The sequence below is a fragment of the Electrona antarctica genome, assembly GCF_951216825.1.
Source record: "Electrona antarctica genome assembly, chromosome: 10".
In the NCBI taxonomy this organism is placed as follows: Eukaryota; Metazoa; Chordata; class Actinopteri; order Myctophiformes; family Myctophidae; genus Electrona; species Electrona antarctica.
The window spans coordinates 23742209-23766333 of NC_136791.1; the positions used below are offsets into that span (position 1 = coordinate 23742209).

Below are 24125 nucleotides of genomic sequence, written 5' to 3' on the forward strand. Positions count from 1 at the left end.
CGCACCAATGATTCGCCATGCAACTCCTTGCAACCAAACGGTTGCAAATACAATTTAGGCATTTAGCAGATGCTCTTAATCCAGTAAGTAAGTAAATCAGATAGGCTTATTGTCGGTATCAGTCAGGGTGCGGGAGTCTATCCCAGTTTCAATGCGCTGGCTAGACCCCTGGGAGATGGATTGCTGAGGTGGAGCGCAACACCTACCATCAGCTCCCAGTACTTTCCGCACGACTTCAGGTACTCTACCGACTGAGCTACCTGGACACAAATCTTAATCCAGAGCGATTTACAGTAAGCAAGAACAAAAACATTGTAATATATCAAACACAAAAAAATAGTCATCAAGAATCATACGTACCGGTAAGCTACATGTAAGAGTAGTTGCATAAAACCATTATCCCCAATGGCAGTTGCAAGGATGCATTGGTGTGACATGTCCTTAAAAGTAAAACTGTTTTGTTGCAAGGAGTTGCATTGGGGCGGTTTGGACCCAACAATAATAAATAAATAAAATATTAAGAGATTAAACGTTTGGGACTACATCAACTCCGATGACCCTCATTCCGGCAAGAAAGTGCAGAATGCTTTCATTTCGAGGACGTTCCACTGTTATAGCTATAGCTGAAATGTGCAAGCAAGCTTGAACCTAAAACAATAAATTGTTCACTGTGGAACTGTCTACTGTTACTGTACTTCCTTTATAAGAATAAATAACGTGTTGTTACCAGTTTGACTAATTAATTAATTTGGAAATGATGCCGTGTGAGCAGCCAGGAAGTTTGAGAGAGAAGACCGTTTTTAGTTACGACTGAATTTTCTTTAAAGTGAATCCTGGATTCACCTGTTAATTGACCCTGTTTGTTTAGTCCAGTGGTTCCCAAAGTGGGGTCCAGGGACCACCAGGGGTTACTGAGGGAGTTCCAGGGGATCCCCAGCTAAATGATAGTTTGGAACCAAATGGACCCTTATGGCCGGGTCTGTAATTCTAAGAGTGTACAAATGGAACATTTGTCTCAGAGTTATCTCAGAGTTAAATTAACATTGATTTTACAATCTAAATTGGGGGTCCCAGAGATATAAATGCCATTAAATGGGGGTCCGTAGACTAATGCATGTCAAACTGGGGGTCCTTGAAATTAAACGGGCTGAGAATCACTGCTAGAGCCGTAAAAATCTTCTCTTATGGGGGTCCCTGGCATATCTTTTCAAATGGGGGTCTGCGGGATAATTAGTGTCATTTTGAGGGTCCTTGACATGAAAGAGTTTGGGAACCACTGGTTTAGTCAGTGTATTTAATACCTACAGGAGGCGAAACAAAGAACATGGCAGAAATACTACTGACCAGTGGTCCTCAAACATTTTCCACATTGATGTGTCGCTCTTTGGTGGTATCTGAATAGGGACCCCATTAGAGAAAATTTGTGTTAAGATTATTCACAATACTTAGTATTTTTTCCAATAAAAGGGCTTATTTCAGTTTGGTTTTGAACATTTTCTGAGGAGTAAAAATCTTGGATTACTTCACGTATTCTCCTTAAACGACGTGGTTCATAATTGGTTTCCCTCATTATCTCCATACCACTGTGAGACAAATTACTCTGTGTTTTACTACCAAGCACCTCTGATTAATGTAAGTTCCTGTGGGGGGGAGGCAGGGGTTGGGTCCATACTTAAGCAACCATTTGGTGATAAATGTATTATTCATGTCTTACATAGCCCGAGGCAGACTAGCCTAACAGCTCTCCTAGGCCCCATTTGAATTGTAGAACACAAGAGCTGTCACATTGTATTAGCTCTTTTGTATGACAGGTTACAATTAATGATTTGCCTAAGGCTCAGCTGGGCAATTAACCGAAAATATATAAAAAGTTCAAAACCAATATTTAGCACCAATAACCGACTTAATGTTGCTCATGTAGGTTAATCGAATTACCTTTTTATATCAACAAATCGACATGAAAACATAATGGATTTCTTATAATCGAATTAATGGATTTGTCTGGTTAACCACTTACCACTGTATTACAATGATGCATTTTATGATTAATTCCTTTTCTGTTCTTTGGCTATATAGAAGTGTCTATTTGTACGTCTCTAAGTGTTTGGATGAATTGAACAAGGTGGACCATCTTGTAAACAAGTGTAATGCTTTATTGGGTCATCCACTCACAGTTAACAGTCTTTGTATTGAGATGTGCTTGAAATGTACTGTAATTCTGCAAACTGTTAATACATATTTCAATCAATCAAAAAACAACAACACACAAATCACTGCAATGCATTGCATCATGAGGCATTGTGAACTTGTAGATCAGATGTTTTCACTATATATTTTTAAGTAATCCTTCATTGATCGTAAATTCGTAATCGAGGCAAAAGCTTGAAATGATAATGACACTGACCCTGAATATCTCCCACATTTTTTCATTAACTAAATTAGCTTTTACCCCAGACAAAACTATTCAAGCCAACGTGAGAGATCTCCCATTCCATCTCCAGATTGAAAAAAAGCATGCTATGAAGTCAAGTGAACAGAGAAGGCAAGGCGCATTGATAGCACTTATTACAAAATGTAACATGTACTGAATCGATGCAAGGCTTTTTGTAATTAACTGCCTTAGGGAAAGCCAAAGCCTGTGGATGAATAATAAATGTATGTATAAAGTAGAGTATTTACGTATAAACACACACACACACACACACACACACACACACACACACACACACACACACACACACACACACACACACACACACACACACACACACACACACACACACACACACACACACACACACACACACACACACACACACAGTAGGTGATTCACTGACTCCATCTCCTGGCGATGCATTGTATTACACCTTTGAGGGATTCATTGGCAGGTTTTTACTATTTACTGCATTTTGAGTCTGACTTGATTTCTTTCTTGTTATTTTGCATAATTTTGGTTACAGTAAAACAAAACAAATCATCTAGAGACGAGGACTGAAAAACAACAACATAGCATTTACAATTGTACATAGCCTAGTATTTTCTTGTAGGCTTACTTTGTAGGAAGGCCTAATCCATTTTTTATAATAGACCATAAACTGAAAACTGGCATAGTGTTTGTTTGTATTTACTGCAGGGCTTCTTCATCTTTGTCATTAAAAACTGATGATTGACATTGAGGAGTGCATTTCTTCAGTTTGCATGCATACATTTGTGCAATAATGACATGACTTGTAAATAGCCTACTTCTCTAAGTAAATCAATTTTGGGGGAGCATTGGAATTTTCCACTGTATAGGCCAAGTCAGTCATCATTGGGAAAACTTTTGTTTGAGCAGCCACTGCCAGAACATGCTCACTACTCAAACGGATAGGCTACGTGTCATGGTGAGTTATGGCCTGGGGTGCTAAACTGTAACCGGACTCTAACACTGGGGTCCGTGCATGCACGCACGTACTCAACACATTGGCCAGCCGTCCTGGATTCACCCTAAGCCTACTGCAGAAATGTTGCAATGTCCACTGGACATGCATGCATGCAAATGTCCAGGAATCTTAGCATTTTCAGTTAAATTATTAATTCAATATAGTCAGCCTCCATGAACCCCCCCCCCCCCCTTTTTTTTTGCAGTTTTTTGTATTAACCTGTAGGCAGCCTACCTTGATTGATTGATTGAATGTATTAACAGTTTGGAGAATTACAGTACATTTCAAGCACAACTCAATACAAAACTGTTAACTGTGGACGACACCATGACGTATTACACTTGTTTACAATAGGACCCACCATGTTCAATTCATTATAATAACTTAATACCTTCCTTATATCGAGTGGACAATATCGAGTGGTCAATTCATCGTCATTCCTAAATAATGGCATTTTGGATACATACATAATATTGTGCTACTGTATTGTAGCCTACACGTCATTGCAATGCGCACAGATCTGTCAAACATGAATGGCCCAGCTTTGAAGCAGTCAAGTAGGCTATACGTGATTGAATAGTTTGTTAGCAGTTTGCAAAGACAAGCAAATAAAGCAAAAGCTGATTGTGGTGCACTGTTCAGTTCTAGATGTTCCCGATGATTACATTTTGACAGTTGACATGAAAGTATGAAAGTAATTTTCTAGATGTCAGTGGGTAGCCTATTAATGACGACAAAAAGTGTTGAGAAACATTGTTTGACGCACTTTGTAAAAACTGGAGCTGCTGTTGGGTAGCCTACTAGTTTGGTTCGGTTTGGATTTAGGACACCGACTCGGAGTAGTTTGGACTGGAGTGGGGGGTATAGTTCTTCAAAGTGTGTGTGATAGATTTGTTTGCTTTGTTTCATGTCTGCTTTCTTTGGCAGTGTGAAAACGAATGCTTTCTATGTTTTCTCATGCCAATAAAACCCCTTTGAAGTACTATGTGCGACAGTGCGCGAGAGAGAGAGAGAGCATTGTGCTGGTGGGGGTTGGTTGGTGTGGAGTCGACTGTGTGGAGGAGGGTCGGCGTCGCCGCACGTACTGTCCGTGGCGTGTACAATGGAGGCAATGGACCCCCCCAAAAAATGTTACTAGGCAGTGTAGGACGCTGGGCACACTCTCATTGGCCAGGATCTGCAATGGGAGGAGTCTCTCGGCTTGGGTATTTAACGCATTGTTCCATTGTGTTGTCAGCCACTGTCTCTTTTCCCAGCTGGTCTGGTGTAGCCTACAGTAAGCGCTGTTAACTGACATTTTGTATCAAAATGTCTTTTTCTTGCGACAACTCCATGGATGGCAGCACTTTTCCTCCCTCCCCGGTGGAGGGTCATCATCATGGCGGTTCGTCAACGCGCTTGTCCTGGGGAAATGTTCTCTTCCAGAAGCTGACTGACCTGAACAACAAGGGCTCCAGACACAGCCTGGACTCGGACCAATGCAGTGAAACTGGTGAGTTGTTGCACAAAGAGACTCATCATTTGTCTGTTTAGGCAGGGCAAAAGTTATCATGTTTTGCACAATAGTAACACTGGCATATAGGCAATGTTCAGCCCACTCTTTAACTCAGACTGTCAGATATAAAAACAATTAGAAACATAATTTGCATTATTCTGATCAACTGCAATGCGCATGCATAATTTATTTTAGAATTAATAAATTCAATTTTAAGTGTTAAAAGCTTCTGATAGTAGATAGATATCCATTATCATTAATATGTTTGTTCAGTAGGGTCTCTCTGGCTCTTTAAACAGAAAATGCATTTTATTTTTCAGTTTGCGTTACCAATTTCATCATGAGTAGGCTACTAACACATGAGATTGGAAGTGATGACTCAAAGAAATGACAAAATGGGAACTGGCACGCAATGAAAGTGTGTCCTGATTGGCTGAAACTGGCAATCCTCCTGAATGTATTTTCTGCAAGAGATGGGGGGGAGCCCTACATAACTATGATACCCCTGTTAACGAACAAACACTAAAGGCCTCGCTTACTATGTATGAGAGCTTTTAATACCATTTACCCTTTCTTTTTATATATAAACCTGTTTTAACCAAAGAAATGTCATACGACCAGTCCAGGGGTCCAAATGGACCCTTACGAGTCCTTAACTAAAATAAACTTAACACTGAGGATTTGATTAATGTGTGTGTGTTCTTTATTTTAGGTTCCATGGACACATCGGTGTCAGAGAGCACTTATCTCTGCCATCCTCTGGAAGAGACTCTGGCTACGGAGGTTGTGGCGACCATAGCACAACGCCTCAGTGACGAATCACGTCTCAACATTATGGGATGCTGCCCCAAACTCCTCTTACCTGACCTGTTACTGCAGCACATCAGGGAGGAACTACTGCACCTGGCTGACAGCGAGCCGTGCGGCCTCAGGGGGGCGCACATCGACCTATGCGTGGAGCAGGGGGATAACATGGACCCGTGCCATATTGAAGAAATCTCCGTGGATGCCAGCCTGGTGCCTACCTTCCACATAACCCTGGTGTTGAGGCCCGAAGCCGGGCTGTGGCACAAGGTTCAGAAACTCTTCAAGGGCAAAAAGTCCCCGGTGCAGCCACAAACCCAGGGTTCTTCTGTCTTTTCGAGGCATAAAAACACAATCACACTCAGTCCCGGCTTCAGGGCTATAAAAAGGAAACTGTACTGCTCAGGGGAGCTAGTGATTGAGGAGTGCTGTTGATGGCGCACTTGAACCATCTCTAGACTTAGAACTGCTTTTTATCCATCAACACCAAATCTCTTTGCCAAAAATAGGGTTAGGGGTTTTGGCTAATGCCCCCCCCCCCGATTATGGATGCTGGGGTTAAAGCGGTTAAACACTTGAACCTGATGTGGACTGTCTAGTAAAAATGGTAAAACGAATGTTAAATCACTTTATCTAAACCAGCAGCACTGAAGACAAGCTCTTCAATTAATATGTGTCTTATATCGATTTGATGTTATATAGACCGAGGTGACTGAAAGTGTCTAAGTAGGCCTACATCTATACTCAAGTACTACTAGAGTATAAAAACTTTCTGCATAATTAGTACTTTTGGACGGTACTTAAAATTTCAATGCCAGTACTTTTGTACTTTTACTTGTGCAACATTTTTGAACACTTTTTTTTTAACAAGGTAACCAAGTATGTCTGCATTGTGATATTGCTACTTTGAATTAAGTAGAACATCCAAGTACTGTTTTGATGTGTTATGGATTGTGTGCATGTATTCCCGTTATGGGGGGGGGGTTACGGATCTAGGAGTGTTGTCGATCAAGCACTTTCAACAGTAGGTTGAACGTAATTGACACGGACTATCTGGCAAAACAAACGTTTGACCATCAGCAGCACTGCAGACAAGGATTATGTGGCTTGGTGAGCCCATGGTCAATGGGGGGGGGAAGACATGTGTAGATTTTGTTTTATGAAATGTGTGTTGCTGATTACTGAAAACCAAAACAAATGTATGTATGTTTCCATGTTAGTTTTCTGTTGAAGTAACTTTCTAGGTCTTAATGGCAGCTACAAACCTTTTAACTGCACATTCATGTATGAGCCTGTGAAAAAATTGAATCTTTAAATATTTTCACATGGAGAAATATGGGATGGTAAAAGATATACTTGTGTGTGTGTGTGTGACAATGCATTGATTAGTTGTTGAATGCAAATTCTGAACCCTGGACGGTCCTATTTGCTATTCATAACAATGTGCTAACAGTGCTACTTTTGTACTGGCATAAAACTTGAACAAATAAAATATTTTGAGTAAGCCATTCTTGTCATTTTTAATGTCAACAATTGTCTACCATGTCAAGTCAGTTTTATAGCTATAAGTTAGAAAACATGACATATAAAAAAAAAACACAAACAGCTTTTAGCAGGATTAATTTAATAAATATGGTTTCACTTTAGTTCTGTGCAATAATTTCCACTGCTTCTTAATCCAAAACAGGCTACAAGCAAAATCCACAGGATAACAATTAAATTAAAAAGATAAATGATATCTGATATCTGCTTAACTCATGTTAGATCCCGCAACTGTTAAAAGTAAGTTTTTAATATTTACACATGGTATGAACTATAAAAATTACACACTTCATCAGTGGCTCAGATAATCTCTACGAGAAGGCCCTTGAGGTTTCTCAAAGTATTCAGGAAAACAAAGGATTTGGGAGAGAGAATGGTAACACATAGCAGCTTTGCATTTACCATTCAAAAAGACAACTATGCCGTTATGCTCTCAGCTGCGACTCCCCCTGAACTGCTACCATCTTTGAAGACACTAAGTGTTAGAGAAAACGCCAGCTGTCGACTCAAGCCTTCTCGGAGTTCTACAGTCAGTGGTTCTCAAAGTGGGGGTCCAGGGACCCCCTCAGGGGAGTCCTTGAAGGGGAGGGTTCCAAGTGGACCCATACATGTCTCTTAACTCTGCAAACGCACAAACGTAACCAAACGGACCGTGTGGTTATATTCGTACACTATCAGAGTTATGGGTTGTCTTTGAAATTGAATAAAAGGAAAAAAAAAATGAGAACCACTGTTCTACAAGGAAGTCAATCTACAGAGAGGTTCCCTGCTGTGATGTGTTGCCCACCGTGGGGGGGTAAGGCATTTCTGATGTTCTTGGTGTTGCTCCAATTTGAGTGTGGGGCTCTGACAGATTTCTTCCGGTTAAGATTCAAGTACCAGAGAACCTATTAAAAGGAAATTAGTGTCAGTGGGCACAATAACGCAGCAGTAATTCTACATGGGCTCAAATTCAAAGACTTTAATTTATCTGTCACAACATTATAAAATATTATAGCATAAAATAGTACAAACTATTCTGTAAAATTAGGGTTAAAAAAAGGGTTGTGCAAAAACAGTGTAGTGAATGATATTGGCATCAAGCTTGGCATCCTGAAATAAATGATGCACAGTAGCCCAATTCTTGACATTGCTTGATTAACAGCAAGATTAAAGAAAACAATATATAAAATAAATCATTGCAACAACTCACCCATTTGTGTGCCAGTGACGTCTAACCGTGGAGTATAACCTGAATCTCTGAGAGTCTAGAACAGCTAGGCGTTCCCATTCTCTGTGCCCTTTGGTACAAGTCAGAATCTCCAAAGTAACGGGCGCGGTACAGTAATCCTTCCTCTGCAAAGAAGAGCATTTTAAGCAATAATGAGCCTAATTACACAAGCAAATCAATGCTCATGAAGTGTGGGTCATGACCGAAAGAATAAGGTCAGGAATACAAGCAGCCAAATTTAGTTTTCTTCGACGGGTGGCTGGCATCTCCCTTAGAGATAGGGTGAGAAGTTCAGTCACGTGGGAAAGACTCGGGGTAGAGTCGCTGCTTCTTCACCTGGAAAGGAGCCAGCTTAGTTGTTTTGGGCATCTGGTTAGGATAGAGATGCTCCGATAATCGGCCAGCGATCGGCCGATATTCACTCTGATCGGCAATTTACCCTATCTGGAGAAACTGATCTTTTACACCATTTAAGTGGTATAAATGTCAATCACATATACAGTATAACATCACTTTGCATTTTTGTGACAGGCCTAAACATTCCCCCCTTCCTCCCACACACAGAACAGTTTTGACGTGGGTTTTGACATATAATCATTTTGGAAAATTACAATTTGCAACATTTCACAAGATCAGTATCGGACCTATCGGCCGATCATGAGAAAAACAATCGGTGATCGGTATCTGTCCCAAAAAACCTGATCGGAGCATCCCTAGGTTAGGATGCCTCTCGGGTGTCTCACTAGGGAGGAGACCCCGGGGCAGACCAAGGCGCAGTTGGAGGAAACACATCGACTCACTGGCCTTGGAACATCTCGGGAACGTCCCCAGGAGGAAGTCACTAATGTTGCTCTCACTACGGATAAGCGGCTGAAGATGGATGGATATCAATGCTGTCAATAGTTTTCCCGTAAATACATAACGCCTACTTCGTCGTACCGTACAAGATTGTCACGTAAGTTTAGTGAAAATAGCCGATCTACAAGCTCAATGCGTTGCATTACGATGTGACGCATTGTATGCATGTTGATCTGCTATTTTAGAAACATTTTGTAACTATGAAAAAATAAAATGGGGATGTCAGGCTTAAGTGATTACCGGTAAGTCTGTGGGTTTTATAAATATTTAACCAATCAAAAAGGTATTAATAAGAGCTTGTGACTGCAAAATAACTACATTGGATGCACTGAAACGTAGGTTTTCTTTTCCCCATTTCCTGAAAAGTAACAGTTTTGGAAGTTGGACAAACAAGCATTCTGCCCGATAGTGATGAAATGAACCAAGAGATGCCTGTTTTTCCAACTATAAAACACAACAAAAAGTATGAAAGAAAACTGTGCCGTGGTAGGAATACTCACTCTGTTGCTTCTCCTTCCAACAGTTGTTTCTAAGGTTGCCGATGTAGTCCTCCTCCACACTTTTCTCAACATTCCTTAAGTTACTTCCGGCGTATTCTTCATTGAAACGGTCGCTCACATAGAAAGGCACCCTCAGGGCAGGCGTATGCCTCTTGTGAATATGACCCACTGACCTGAGCCACAGACAACATGGAACAAATGAGTGAAAGAGAATCAGCTCTATTGTCAACATCACAGGTTTACAGGTGTACGTCAGTGGGTGTATGTAGACGTAGACACATATGTAGATATGTGTATATATCTACATATAGACACATATCTATCATAATAAGCAGAAAGTACATGAGGTTAGACATGTGGTGCAATGAGTGGTAACGCATCGGTAGGTCCACAAAAGGAGAGGGAGAGAGAGAGAAATGAGGACTTGCAGAATGAAATGGAGATGAGCCATTCTAACGTGATCTCAGGGTACATGCAGTCCAGGCTATGTAAATAAGGTAAGGATAGATGTACTACATCATGACATGCACCATAGACGCTCTGAGAAGCCGACTTGAGCCTGGTATTTTATGGAATGCATTGAAATCCATGAGAGGCGGGTGGACAAGTGTATTAATAAACACCATCTTTGAAAGATTGCGACCTTTGTAAAATAATCAGTTCAGGACATTTGTTTTTAAAGACCCCTTTAACTCAGATTCTCTAGAACAGTCACTGTTCTATCTAGAAGGTAGATTTTGAACACATTTTGAATGAGTTAATACCACAGTGGACATTTAAAGCTGCACTATGTACAGTAACCTTCCTCTTCCACCCCGAATTTTAACCTGGTTGATTTTTGCGCTAATAAAGCCTGCCTGTTTGCTCAGGGGATGAATTGAATCAATCAATACTCCATATACTACCATACACAATTGGTAAAAATGTAATTTTATTAAATGGCATCGGCTATACGATGTCAGTACAAGGTTGCCAACTTTCAGGTACTGTTGTTGCATGTTAACAAGGTGATTTATACCAGTTCGGGTGGTTTTAGTCAAGATTAAGGCCGTTTGGCTTGTATAGGAAGGAAACCCTGAGCACCTACAAGCAAGTACAAATTTACTGAAGATATATTATATGCGAGTAACATACATGACGTGTTGATGTGAGAGATACAGTGCATCCTTTTTTGTCTTCTTAAACAACAATGGTGCTGCTCATTTTCCTTTTCTTTCCTCTTTTCTTGGCCAGCTTAGCGCTTGTTTTTTCTCCAAACAATGATGGCTTGGGGAGACTCAACCGACCATGCACAATACAAACTGACCCAAGTACACACAATCACAACCCACCAATCAACAAAGACGACTAAAGCTAAAGACTTCCCAGAGTTCCTAAATGTTATGGTGAAAGAGGGAATGAGGCAGCCATTGTACACCATGTGTAAATGCACCGGTAGAGCAGCATGCATGCATGTTATCTCTGAAATGACAAGGTGGGTAAACAATGTTTACCTCCACCACACTTTGCCCGTCTAGCCATCGTTAGACGGGCAAGTCTGGTCAACACCCTGACCCCTGGCAAAGGTCTTACCGTACCAGTAGGGGTGAGTTTATCGGAAACAATTAGTCATATTCATTTGCTTGTGGAGAAATGCACAACCTAAATCATACCTAAGCAAATACGTTCTAAGTTACCAATCACATGTGCTTTCTTTTTGGAAAGCAAACAATTTAACACTACCAATTAACATCTCAGACCTTCGAATAGCTTTTGAAGGCCTTAAATATTGGCAAAACTGATTTCATACTTTTTAATAACACGCAGAAACCCTGGAATAAACGAGTGAGTTTGCACTTACGGGCGGTAGCTAAGGCTGTAGGGGGGCTGTGCCACCATCATTTGGCTGAGTGCAGAAACCACGATGAGAATGAGGATGGGCATCAACTGGACGAACAGAGCCAGACCGCCCTGCAGCAAACAACATATCACAGCCATTTCATAACCAGACACAAATTAACCCTGTAAGCCCCATTTTATACTCCAGGAAATACTGGAAAAAAGCCAACGTACAAGCTCACAAATGTCGCAAGCTCACAAATGTTGCAAGCTCACAAATGTCGCATCCGGACATGTGAGCTTGTTCACCCATAACATAGGGACGTCAGGTTTTAAGTGGAGTGAAATGATGGTGGCATTTTATAATGAATATGTTTACATGTATATTACAGGTTGAACTTACTTCTCTCTGTTGTTCTCGCCTCTCGCCTTGTCTAGGCTGATGGCCAAAATGCATTCTGCCATTTCTGTAAACATGTACATTGCCTGAGGAAAAAATGTATGCAAATCAAATCAATCAATCACATAATAGGATGCTATGTTGAATCCAACCGATCTTCAAGCCAACCACTTGCTGCAATGCGATGCATTGTTTAGCTTGAAGATCAGTTCTTAAGAGCAAACAACATGCAATGCTCAAAACTACTCAAAACTCATTCTACGGAATATGAATTAGGCTTAAATGATCTGATGCTCTATATGTTACAGTATGATTGAAAAAAGTCAAATTGAAAAAGGCGTGTTCACCTCCCACGATCCCCCGCAGCGGGTCAAAAAAATAGAAATGGCATCCTGGAGGTACAGAGACTAGGGGGGACGATGAATTACGATTCTGTTTCGATTCGGAATCGGTACATAACTCAAACGGTGTAATGGTCTTATTTATGAATTCATTTTAGAGGTATTACAGAGGTTTAAAAGTCCTTAAGTTTTCACTTTCGAAATGTGCAGATACCCTGTATACACTGTATGTTGGTTTGTTAAATCATCTGGTGCCTCCCTAAAATCAAACTGTGGGTCAGGACTCAGGAGGACCCCACAGTTCGAGAACCACGGGTGACAGGTGTGATTGGGGTAACAATCATATCAAATGGTGGTCTGTGGCCTAATACATATCAAATTATCCAATGCATATGAATCAAAAAGTCTGACAAAAAGCCCATGTCTTATGTCCACTTCTGGTAGTAATCCTTGAAATTATAAAAGGTTTATAATCATATGTTCTACACACTTGATGGGAATCCTCCTCCAAAGAACATGTTGAAGAGGTCTTCTGGAGAGATGTCGGCTTCAAACTCGTGGCGCTGTTGTTGTCTCTGTCTGTTGGGGTTAGCGCGTTCCTCTCCATACTGGTCATACTGTCGTCGTTTCTCTGTGTTACTCAATACAGCGTAGGCATTTCCGATAGCTGAAACATCACAGAAACACATAGTTTTGGGCCATTCTTTTACACAGTGGATACCATTCTATAGCAACAGAGAATATGTCAATTTCAAAAGACCTTTGAATGCTTCTGTAGCTCCTGGTGCGTGGTTTTTATCTGGATGGAACTTCAGAGCCAACTTTCTGTAGGCCTTCTTAAGGTCCTCCTCAGATGCAGCCTTTTCAACTGCAAGAATTTCGTAGTAATCCTTGCAACTCTTTATTCTACAAACAAAAGAAACCGACATTATTAGAATCTATTCTGAGCATGACCGTTAACAACTTGCAGAGCTGACATTTGCATCAGCGCTGCAAATACACATCCCTTGTAAATAGTACAGGAAATCTATGGAAAATACAGGGACAACCTCAATCCAATTGCAAAAAAGCCAAACTCAGCTGATTTTGCATCTTCAATATATCCTGAATAACAGAAAAAAAGTTGCCTGGAATTGTCTGAGGGGAAAGTGTTGAAAATGGCCTGTACAGTATGGCCACCATTGACATCCTATTATAAGGCAATATTTTCTAAATATTTTCATGATGCTGAAGCCATTCCAAGCATTAGTTTTGCACAAAAACAAAAACTAGCTAGATTTTGCCATAGCAACTTGCTCAAATGTGATGATAAATTTAGAAAATATTGCCTTATGATAGGATGTCAATGGTGGCCATACTGTACAGGCCATTTTCAACACTTTCCCCTCAGACAATTCTTTTTTTCTGTTATTCAGGATATATTGAAGATGCAAAATTGATGCAGTTGAGTTTGGTTTTTTTGCAATTAGATTGAGGTCAAATTACATTATTACTGGACTAAAATGCTAGATATAGCACTTTAAATTCTACCAGTCGATAACTTGTCACTACTGCCATTGTGAAATCAACATGAACATTATAATCTTAATCTCACCATCCAAGGCTGGTTTCTGCATGACTGTATACAATTTATCAGCCTCTCTTGTCCAGAGTGAAGAGCAAATAATCACACACATAGAATGTAGAGATAACAGTGCAATGTCACTAGCCGCAATTTGCAACACTAGATTTTTTTAAATAATGGGATGAATCTAGAGTTGCAATACCTTCCATTGACAGCCTATTGATCAAATTGAAATGTCTGATCTGCTTGTATTAAACAACGTTTAACTCAGCTGTAAGGCAAACTTGAATTATCCTCTTTCAATCTGCAAATCCACCGTAGCTACTTTCCGTCAAGTGTTAGAGTTTGGAAGTGCTCGTCAAAGTCACCGAACAGCCCTACGTACCACATGTTTCGAATTTTGCATATAATGCAGGAGGTGACCCGTTAATGAAAAGGAGCGCTTCCAAACTCCAACACGGAATTTCTTGACATAAAGTAGCTCATAACATGTCTACATGGATTTTTATGAAACAAATGCTTTGCAGATTGAAAGAGGATAATTCAAGCTTGCCCTACAGCTGCAATGTTGGTGAGTTTAATGTAGTTTAATACAAGCAGATCGGAAATGTACTGTAAATTTGATCAATGAGCGGTATTGCAACTCTAGATTGAACCCAATATAAAAAAATCTAGGGTTGCAAATTGTGGCTATAATGTCACCAAGAAAGTGTGTGTGTGTGTGTGTGTGTGTGTGTGTAACAACCGGGAATCGAACCCGGGTCTCCCGCGTGGAAAGCACTACTAAGCCAAAGGGATATCCCTGTGATTCGGGGGAGATATTAGACTTTTAGGCCATCAGGCTGAGGTTGTGCGACACTATGCTACATATATACATGTCTTGTTGTATACGTTTTCATACTGACTTTTTGACAGCATCCAGCTGGTCTGAGGTGTAAGGTTTGGCTGTGTCTCCTGCAGGTGGATCGCTCCCATCACGATGTCTCATCCTGGGTCCATCTCCGTTCATTGACGCGCTGCTGTCGTCCTCGCCGGGTGGCTTTCCGTTCTGTGACAACGACTCCAGGAGGTCTGTGAACACCAAAGGGAAGTGTTTTTTGCATTAGAGGTTTGCAGCTCTTGCACGCTATAGAAACAACGACGACCAAGCCCCAGTCATATCCTCCTCAGCGGTAACAGCACACTGTAGGTGGGCACCTTGGACATCTGGGCACCTTGACGTAAAATAATTGGGTATTTTGTCCAACTAAAATAAAGTAAAGTATACAATGATTAGAACATGCTTAAACAGATTGCTACAAAACCTGTATATCCACTCATTTTGGGGCATAAACAAGAAGTTGGAAGATAAAAGTAAGTCTGGTAATGATGTACCATGCATGTTCACTCACATACTTTACAATACATTACTTAAATACCCTACAAATACAACCAAAAAAACATTGTGGTTGGACAAAATAGGCAATTTTACATTGAGGTGTCTTGTGCCCAGACAGATGTCCAACAAGGTGCCCACCTATCCTGTAGCCAGCTCAGCTGTCGGCTAGCACAGCTGAGCTAACGGTACAAGTACTAGCCACTCTGTAGCTAAACATGACATATATGATATATAATATATACCCAACAATAAACAGCACCCAACCGTTAAACAAGAAAATGAAGATAATCAACAAGATGGTGGGGGAGGGGAAGTCCAAATAGCAGCTGTCAGTGTCGCAGCAACTGTCGGGGGTATCCATTCGATAAGAAGTTATGCTAACGTTAGCTCGTTTGGGGCTCTGCTGCTGTGCTCTGGTAGTACAGGCAGGCGTCGCTCGCCTCGATCGGTGGCCCAAGAGACCAAAATAAACCCCATGATGAAATAAACTCGACGTACTCTTGGCCTGATCTGTGGGAAACAGCCGCTCCGCCTTCTCCAGGAACCTCCTGGCTTTGTCCGGCTGCTGGCTGATGATCGCGACCAGAGCGATCTTGATGCACCGCTCCGCCTCGTCCTTGTTTGATTCCATCGCGACTCCGACTCTCCCAGGCCAGATTCTCTCTCTAGACTCGCTCTGAGTCTCAGCCTGGCAGCGGAACTGTTTACTCGTTACCCGGGCGCTGGATGATGACGTTTGGGGCAAAAATTAGAAGTGACGTGACTGACGTCATTTTAACGCGACGCCAATTTAAAAGGAAATAGCAGATCTACAAGCCCACAGAGCGTCACTTCTGCGACGCTTTGTGGGCTTGTGATCTGCTACCCCTCCATCGTGTGTTGATTTCCTGTTCGCGTGAAAGCATGTTTATCCAGTTTCATTCAGCTCACTTATTATCTGGAGATTAAATCTAGAGGTGACACTGCTTTGTTGTTGTTACCCTTCAGCTCCCATAATCCTAGTTTACCACTATAATCCCGTTTGAAATATTATTACACTATATGACTATGAGTCTCTTGATTTAGTAGTTACTACAGCAGAAGAAGGACGCGCTGCATTTAGACCAGGCATTTTTTCTCCTTTCAGCTCTCTCAAGGTCTTCAGGTGAAAAATTAAAGATTCATTATTTTTACAGTCCTTTTACCTGATAGATAGTTCTCACTAAGGCAACAGAGAGTCTCTAACAAATATTATATATCATATTTTATCATATTCTCAAGGCAGCAAGTCAGTTGTAATCATGTATATAAGCGATGGCATATAAAAGACCATTCCTGGTCGTCAAACGTGAGCTTCTTCAGTGCTCCCTCCTGGCCTATCTATGTTCGTCAGCTAAGAGTGTTGGTTCTACCGTTTCAACTGACCAGGGCAAGTCCCTGTCAAATAAAAACTGGAGAAAAAAGAAGACAAGGCCTCTTTCAAATGAGCACCTGTCCTGGGAAGAAAGGCTGGCTGATGTCGTCACCCCATTGTGGAGACTAAGCTACGATGAACAGCTTGAGTTAAAACAAAAGCACGTGGAAAAGGTCCTGTGTCACCTCTCTGACCAGCTGTCAAAAGGAACCTCCCAGTTGTCTTCATTACCATTAACTATGGGCCCTAAACTGCCTTTTCCTGTCCAAACCATTCTACCATCACCAGTCAGGGAAGGATACCGCAACAAGTCCAGTTTCTCTGTCAACCTTGGAGCCGATGGGAACCCAAAGACAGTCGGCCATTACGTTGGCACTGGCAGGAAGCAAAACATTGTTTGCGTCAGCAGCCATCACCTCCTCAACATGCCAGAGAAACACAAGCTGGTGGCCAGGTGTTACCAAGACTTCATCCGCCTGTCTCCACTCGAACCCTGCATCTTATTCCACGAAGGTGGCCACTGGAGGGAGATCACAGTGAGGAGCAACGCAGAGGGCCACACCATGGCCATAGTGTACTTTCACCCACAGACACTGGCTCCAGCGGAGAGGGACATTCACAAAGCTGCCCTGGTGGATTACTTCACCCAGGGTCCCGGAGCGGCCTGTCAGCTGCACTCACTGTACTTCCAGGAGAGCTCCATGACCCGCTGTACTCATGAGCAGTCGCCGTACCAGCTTCTGCACGGGCAGCCACACATATACGAAGAGGTAACAAAAGTCACCTCCAAGAGAAAACATATGGCACCAGTGACAACATAACAGCACACATACAGATACGTCATCCAGTAAAAGTATTTGACTTAGTTAGAGTATATTGGTATTGGGACCAGCAACAATTTCACTAGCTGAAATGTTGTTTTCGGGCACTTTCATTTAGTTGGCACGGCAGCATGCATAGAAATGTAACCTTTTAGCACAAAGCCTTCTTTGTTGTAACTAATTTTGTATAACGCTGAAAAAGGCTGAAACTTCCTGTTCCAACTTCATAGAAGTGCGTGTAGGACATTTTTGTCAGTAGTTATTGTTGTCAAACACAAGTAATATTTTAGTCTTGTCTTTATTAGTGAAAGCATATAAACAGTATTAGGCACATGTCTCTGTCTCTTTTTAATCTTGTAGGATACATTTTTTTAGACTGCCCCTGATAAGAAATGACAACCATTTAGTCCTATCCTACTCTCATGTTGTACTGTCATTCAACAGGTTCTGGGATTCAAGTTCCGCATCTCTCCTGACGCCTTTTTCCAGGTGAACCGGGGAGCAGCTGAGGTGCTCTACAGTGCTATTGGAGACATGTGCTTCCCCGAGGCAGACACGGGAGGAAAGGCACGGCAAGGAGGTACTCTCCTGGACATCTGCTGTGGCACAGGAGCCATTGGCATTACCATGTCTCCTAGAGTGGACAGGGTCGTTGGCGTAGAGCTCATCGAACAGGCGGTGGAGGACGCGCGGCACAACGCAGCCCTAAATAACGTGCACAACTGCGAGTTTGTCGCTGGAAAAGCGGAGGTTGTCGTCCCTGGGCTCACCTCCCCTGAGTCGACTCTGTTTAGCTCGCCGGCGGACGGAGGGGGCCTCACGGCCGTGGTGAACCCCTCCCGAGCCGGTCTGCACCACCGTGTGGTCCGAGCTCTGCGGAACCAGCCTGCCATTCGTAGACTGGTCTACATCTCGTGTAAGCCAGAGGGAGAAGCCATGAGGAACTTCAGGGAGCTGTGTTGTGCTCCGGACCCACGCAGGAGGCTCACAGGGGAGGCCTTCTCCCCAAGAGTGGCCGTGCCGGTGGATATGTTTCCACATACGCCACACTGTGAACTGGTGTTGCTCTTTGAGAGATAGCAAAGTCTTCTGTACTGCAGGAGGAATTCATGACTATGTACTAAACAGAATCAGGGGTGGAAAACCTTTGCCTGCAAAAGTTCACTATATACTCTGCTGAATTATAATTGGAATAATATAAGCATAGAATGAGTCATTAACTGAATAGTAAAACCTACCAAATAAACTGTGACAATATGACACCAGTCACACCACACAATACATAATTTATCATTAAAAGAAATCTTCAAAACAAAGATTTTCATTGTATTTGTTTTTAAGAATAAAGGGGGTGGGGGGGTCTTAAAGATCTACTTGTGGACTGGCTATGTTCACCATGTGACACAGTGTACGATGTACTTAGTATAAAAAGGCTTAAAGGGGCATTCCACTCATTTTCAACATTTTACTATGTCATTAATATACCTTAGAGCTGTTGTGTGGAAATAATAAAAAAAAGTCCCCCCAAGATGTGTTTCACCATGTTAATGATTTTTTGCATACTTACAGTTCAGAAACACAGAATAGGGGGGACTTTTTATTATTTCCACACAACAGCTCTAGGGTATATTAATGACATAGTAAAATGTTGAAAATGAGTGGAATGCCAAGTCAGGTCTAGGTCCTTCCCCAGAAACGTTTTAACATAGATGTAATTTCCTTTGTTCTGGTTAATTTGTGGAGTTTGATACCAATCCAGGGGTCTGCCAGGAGATGAGGAGTCTGCCAGAAGACTCCTGCAGGATTCAGGAGCGTTGACAGACCTGTTATATGTAAGTAACTCAGGATATCATCTTTCCTTTCTGAGAAGAGAAAATCCTTTTTTCTCACTGCAGTAGTGATGTTTGAACAGTAGATGGTGCCATTTGATCTGCCAGCATAGATGTAATCCCAGACAGAGATCTCTGCCTACTGATATCTTATAGACGAGTGCATATATGAAAAAAAGGCACCTTACCCTAAAAAAATTGCAACAGAAGGTTTCTCAACTGTTTTTTGTAGTAGTAGTTTACCAAAGTTTGACCATGCGAAAGGTGTTATTTTCAAGGTGGCGTCCAAGATGGCGTCCGGAATCATTAAAATAGCCTAACTCCTTCATTATTCACCCTAGACAAGTTATTTTTGTGTCTAACCCTATGTTTTTGGGGTCTAGGAATCCATTGAACTTGTCCAAATTGCAGAGATACAATTAGATAATAATGTCAGACTGTACTGTACTGTTGCAGACTGTACTGTACCGTAATGTCCTGTCGCAGACTGTACTGTACTGTACTGTACTGTACTGTACCGTAATGTCCTGTCGCAGACTGTACTGTACTGTACTGTACTGTACTGTACTGTACTGTACTGTATTCTATTCTCTATTCTATTCTATTCTCTATTTTCACAATGTTTGTCCTGACCCCCAGTTTGGGAACCACTGCCCTAGGGGACTTGGATTATTATTATTTTATGACACCTTTACAAACAATAGTGAAGACATTTCTTGTTAAGAAATGTATTTTATTCCCAGTCTATCACTTGGCAGCCATGCTTTTACAAATGTCACAGTACCAACCATTAATAATGAATGCACTCCTTATTGGTATGGAATCAAATCAAAATAAATCTCCTGAAAGCTTCAACAGAATGTGAATTATGTGTATAGGTGATGAATTCACCAATCCTGGGCATTATGGCATATAGAAAAGGGAGAAATGTCCTATTACACTGTTATAACCTTATAACCAATTGCTTTATTATATAATTGTACTTGTAATTGCTTGACTATAATTGAAATATGCTAATTGGATTCCTAGATCACCAAAACATGGGGTTAGGCACCAAAATTACTTGTCTACCGTGAATAATGAAGGCGTAATGGCCTTTTAAGGAACTGGGGGCGGCCATCTTGAAAATCTGACCTTTCGCATGGTCAAACTTTGGTAAACTTTGAGTTGAGAAACCTTCTGTTGCAATTTTTTTAGGGTCAACCGGCCATCTTGAAAATCTGACCTTTCGCATGGTCAAACTTTGGTAAACTTTGAGTTGAGAAACCTTCTGTTGCAATTTTTTTAGGGTCAAACCATAATTGCACATAATTGTCTATTAATCCAGTGAATGGGGTAATGCTGGGTGGAGACCATTTGGAAATAAAATAAACAGCATTACAGAACCAATGCCAGACTTTCTTTTAGTTCAGAGTATTACAGGCATACTTTTGTCTGAGGGGTTGCCACAGTTTATGTGTCGTTACACTATGTTGCAACCTTTTACCCATTATTATTATTATTATTATTATTATTATTACTACCTATTTTCTGGATTTAAATAATGGGATGACAAGTTTATTTGTATAGCACATTCCAACAAGGCAATTTGAAAAACCACTGCTTTACATCAGTGGTTTTCAACCTTTTTCATATCAAGGTCCATTATTTATTCGGCAATTGAGCCACGGACTACCATTTGATTTAGCCTCTCAGACACAAAACTTAGAATATTTTGTCATCGTTGAATAAGATTTTGTCTGCAATTCCGTGCTGTGTTGATGTGGTACCATAGGAGAGATAACAGGCAAACGTTGATCAAAATAGCAATTCTTCTACATTCTCTAATTGTGTAGACTTCTTGTAAATTAAGTAATGCAGATGTTTAACAATAATGTAACTCTTGAGACTCTCAAGAACTTCCTCGTGCCATTTCCGGTGTGTGAAAAGGACCACCACAAAAAGGCCACCCCAAAAATCACGTGCCCTACGCGTGCAGCCGTGCACACATGCCCTTTTCTGGGGTTTGGGCACCTCTCTGCAGGCCCTGCTATATGTTACTTAATGACTAGTCCTAGAACACAAGGTACTACAGTATGTTTTTATTTTATTTTCCCACACGGTCAATTAGTAATCCAGAACACCTACTGTATGCTGGACGTCAAACCACACTTTGAACCCGGTGTGTCATTATATGCCTATAATGACACACCAGGTGTATAAGAATTTTATTTAAACATTTCATTTTCTTTTAATCGAACAGCAGATCTACAAAATTACTTTTTGTAGATCACACCGTTTATGACAATATGGCACTTGTGTGGTTAAAAAGAAACATTATTATCTTTCTTTTCTGGAAAGTGAAATTCATTTTTCCCTTCTTCTTAATTTCTTTACACTGCAGTAGTAGCATTTGTCCAATAGATGGTGGTAATTTTTGTGCTATTTAATCTGCTCCAGCTAAACCTTTACTTCACTGTTACACAATTACATAATGTGGTCTCATATTTTGGGTTCAGTTTACTTGAGTTCAGACAGAGTACTGTAGGTTATGACAGCATCGTTTTGTGTCTGAGGGGTTACCACCGTTTATGGTTGCAACTATATGTTGCAACATGGTGGCCTTGCCTTGAGATTTTCCCCTTTTTTTCCTTCTGGAATGAGGTAATAGGATGACAATGATGGTCTAGTGTCGTCTAGGCCCCAAACCATGTGCTGCTGTGCCTGGCAGAGCAGACTGAACAGTCAACAGAGTGTCTTTTTTGGAAAGGAATGAGATGCAGGTGGGGGCCATGGGGACACTTTCTTGGACTGAATTCTTGCAACTTCATGGCCTTGGGTCAGACACTACTAGGCCTGTCAGCAGTGGTGGAAGAAAGTAAAAGTTGCAATACCACCATGTAGAAATACTCTTGTTACATGTGAAATGAAATGAAATGAAATGAAATCTATATTTACCCAGGGTATCTGGGCTAAGCTCAAGAACTTGTTTCCAGCCAGGCCCTGCTCATAGAACACATTTCATCGTAGTGGTTGATGCCTTGTTCAAGGGCATTTCAGCGGTGGTAATTTTAACGTGTCGGACGGCTGATTCGAACTGGGAACCTTCCGGTATCTAGACCGCGCCGCTATCCGTTCGGCCGTTCGGCCACCGCTGCCACCGTGTAGGCGACACGGCATCCTGCCTTCAAAGTCTACAAAGTAACTTGTAGCACAACATTTGCCTCTGCTGTGGTGTAGTAGAGCAGATGTACAGTATAAAGTATTGAGAAATGCCAATACTCAAGTAAAGTATAAAGTACCCCAAAACTGTACTTTAGTACTACAGTACTTGAGTACATGTAATTAGTGACCCATACACTGCAGACATAGGCCCGTCAGAGATGCATGATCAGGTGAGCTCCACTCTGCTGCTGCTCCATCTGATTGTAATTTATCACCAGATGTATCGTATTGTGGAGGTATTCAACTAATGCCATTATCTGCTGACGTCAGAGGCTAAAACCCGTGAGCACATGCATTGGGAATATGATAGCCATCTCCAGGCAAGGTGAAGACTGGGTCCTATGTTTCATTTTGGAGACAACGTGTCAAGATAAATAGCATAAGCCCTGGTCAATAACCCCCAGGGTAAATAAGCAGAGGTCGAGTAACAAGGATTAAAGGATCACAATGAAAAATATTACAATACATATAATTGTTGTGATTTATGCTGCAAACTACAAACCTACAGGTATGTTTATGTATGAAAATGTTGTCAATTAAGATGTAAATCAATCAATAGGATACCAGGCAAACGGCAATTGAACAGCAATTTAACATTGCATTGACTCAAAATGCGTCTTTCCCAAGAATTCAATTGATGTAATCATCGGCTTGGGGCAGTTCAGTGGTCCTTTTTTAAAAATGTATTCCAGTTTGGTATTGCATTAGAGGCCACAGACCCCATAATGCTGAGTGCGCAAATGGAGTTCACTTCAAGGGAAAAGGCCCGCTATACTCAGACAGTTTCATATAGTTTCAGGCGTGTGCTGGGTGCAGATTCAAAATTAACATATAGAAAATGAATAAAATCCGCACATCCAGTCGAGTAAGAGTCTTTGTTTAATGATCAAAGTGCTCCGCAGCAGCAGTCATACCAGACAGACAAACGCGTTTCGGCGCGCAGGCCTTCGTCAGTGTCAAAATCTTTGACACTGACGAAGGCCTGCGCGCCGAAACGCGTTTGTGCCATTTAGCTGGAGACCACCTGGAACACCCTCAAGGACCCCTGGTTAGTTAACTGATCTGTTGTAATGTCAATGGATATCTGGCCAATTTTTTAACTTAAATACCGGTAGTAAAGTTTGAGAACGTAAATATGTCCTCTGCACTTTCTTATTGCAATGAAGGGATTATGTTTGTTATGTTATGTTATGTTTAAATGAAAATGTGTAAAAAACGTGTATGTATGTGTATATATATATATATATATATATATATATATATATATATATATATATAGAGAGAGCTTAAAGTGCAAATGCGCATTTACAGAAGTGCAGGCCACAGAAGTTTTACTGTAGACAGATCATCTGAAGCAACAGCGTGGAAAAAAACAGCATTACGCTCATGAAAACACAGTAGATATGAATAGACACACAAGCAGGCATAATACAGTACATGCACTACAGTGTAAGGTATTAAAACAGGATTGGACATGCACAGGGCCCTCGCCGCCCTCCTAGGCTTTCTTGAAGACACCACACCTCAGCCAAGCTTGTCCTTCCTT

The 24125-nt window shown here is 41.3% G+C and overlaps 3 protein-coding genes across 3 annotated transcripts; 2 read left to right on the top strand and 1 right to left on the bottom strand.

The window, feature by feature from the left end:
• Positions 1 to 4681: 4681 nt before the first annotated feature.
• LOC306931574 (DNA damage-inducible transcript 4 protein-like) lies at positions 4682 to 7225 on the top strand. Its single transcript, XM_079512998.1, has 2 exons — positions 4682 to 4914; positions 5630 to 7225. The coding sequence occupies exons 1-2, from the start codon at positions 4731 to 4733 to the stop codon at positions 6154 to 6156; spliced, it is 711 nt and encodes a 236-aa protein (XP_079369124.1). The 5' UTR covers positions 4682 to 4730; the 3' UTR covers positions 6157 to 7225.
• Positions 7226 to 7328: 103 nt separating this feature from the next.
• On the bottom strand, positions 7329 to 16084 carry dnajb12a (DnaJ heat shock protein family (Hsp40) member B12a). The gene is made up of 9 exons (XM_079512993.1): positions 15831 to 16084; positions 14860 to 15025; positions 13151 to 13296; positions 12881 to 13057; positions 12053 to 12135; positions 11672 to 11781; positions 9832 to 10004; positions 8456 to 8598; positions 7329 to 8150 (listed from the first exon to the last, which is right to left on the bottom strand). The coding sequence occupies exons 1-8, from the start codon at positions 15961 to 15963 to the stop codon at positions 8477 to 8479; spliced, it is 1110 nt and encodes a 369-aa protein (XP_079369119.1). The 5' UTR covers positions 15964 to 16084; the 3' UTR covers positions 7329 to 8150; positions 8456 to 8476.
• Positions 16085 to 16195: 111 nt separating this feature from the next.
• On the top strand, positions 16196 to 18831 carry trmt2b (tRNA methyltransferase 2 homolog B). Its single transcript, XM_079512989.1, has 2 exons — positions 16196 to 17495; positions 17991 to 18831. Exons 1-2 carry the CDS (start codon positions 16626 to 16628, stop codon positions 18624 to 18626), a joined length of 1506 nt encoding a protein of 501 aa, XP_079369115.1. The 5' UTR covers positions 16196 to 16625; the 3' UTR covers positions 18627 to 18831.
• Positions 18832 to 24125: the final 5294 nt, after the last annotated feature.

Excerpts from the sequence above, each read along its gene's own strand:
- dnajb12a (XM_079512993.1), bottom strand. The coding sequence starts at position 15,963 with ATGGAATCAAACAAGGACGAGGCGGAGCGGTGCATCAAGATCGCTCTG. Across the intron at positions 10,005-11,671 it reads TACAGCCTTAGCTACCGCCC|GTCAGTGGGTCATATTCACA; the intron begins GTAAGTGCAAAC and ends TCTGTGGCTCAG. Across the intron at positions 8,599-9,831 it reads TTGGAAGGAGAAGCAACAGA|AGGAAGGATTACTGTACCGC; the intron begins GTGAGTATTCCT and ends TCTTCTTTGCAG.
- LOC306931574 (XM_079512998.1), top strand. The coding sequence starts at position 4,731 with ATGTCTTTTTCTTGCGACAACTCCATGGATGGCAGCACTTTTCCTCCC. Across the intron at positions 4,915-5,629 it reads GGACCAATGCAGTGAAACTG|GTTCCATGGACACATCGGTG; the intron begins GTGAGTTGTTGC and ends TCTTTATTTTAG.
- trmt2b (XM_079512989.1), top strand. The coding sequence starts at position 16,626 with ATGGCATATAAAAGACCATTCCTGGTCGTCAAACGTGAGCTTCTTCAG. Across the intron at positions 17,496-17,990 it reads AGCCACACATATACGAAGAG|GTTCTGGGATTCAAGTTCCG; the intron begins GTAACAAAAGTC and ends GTCATTCAACAG.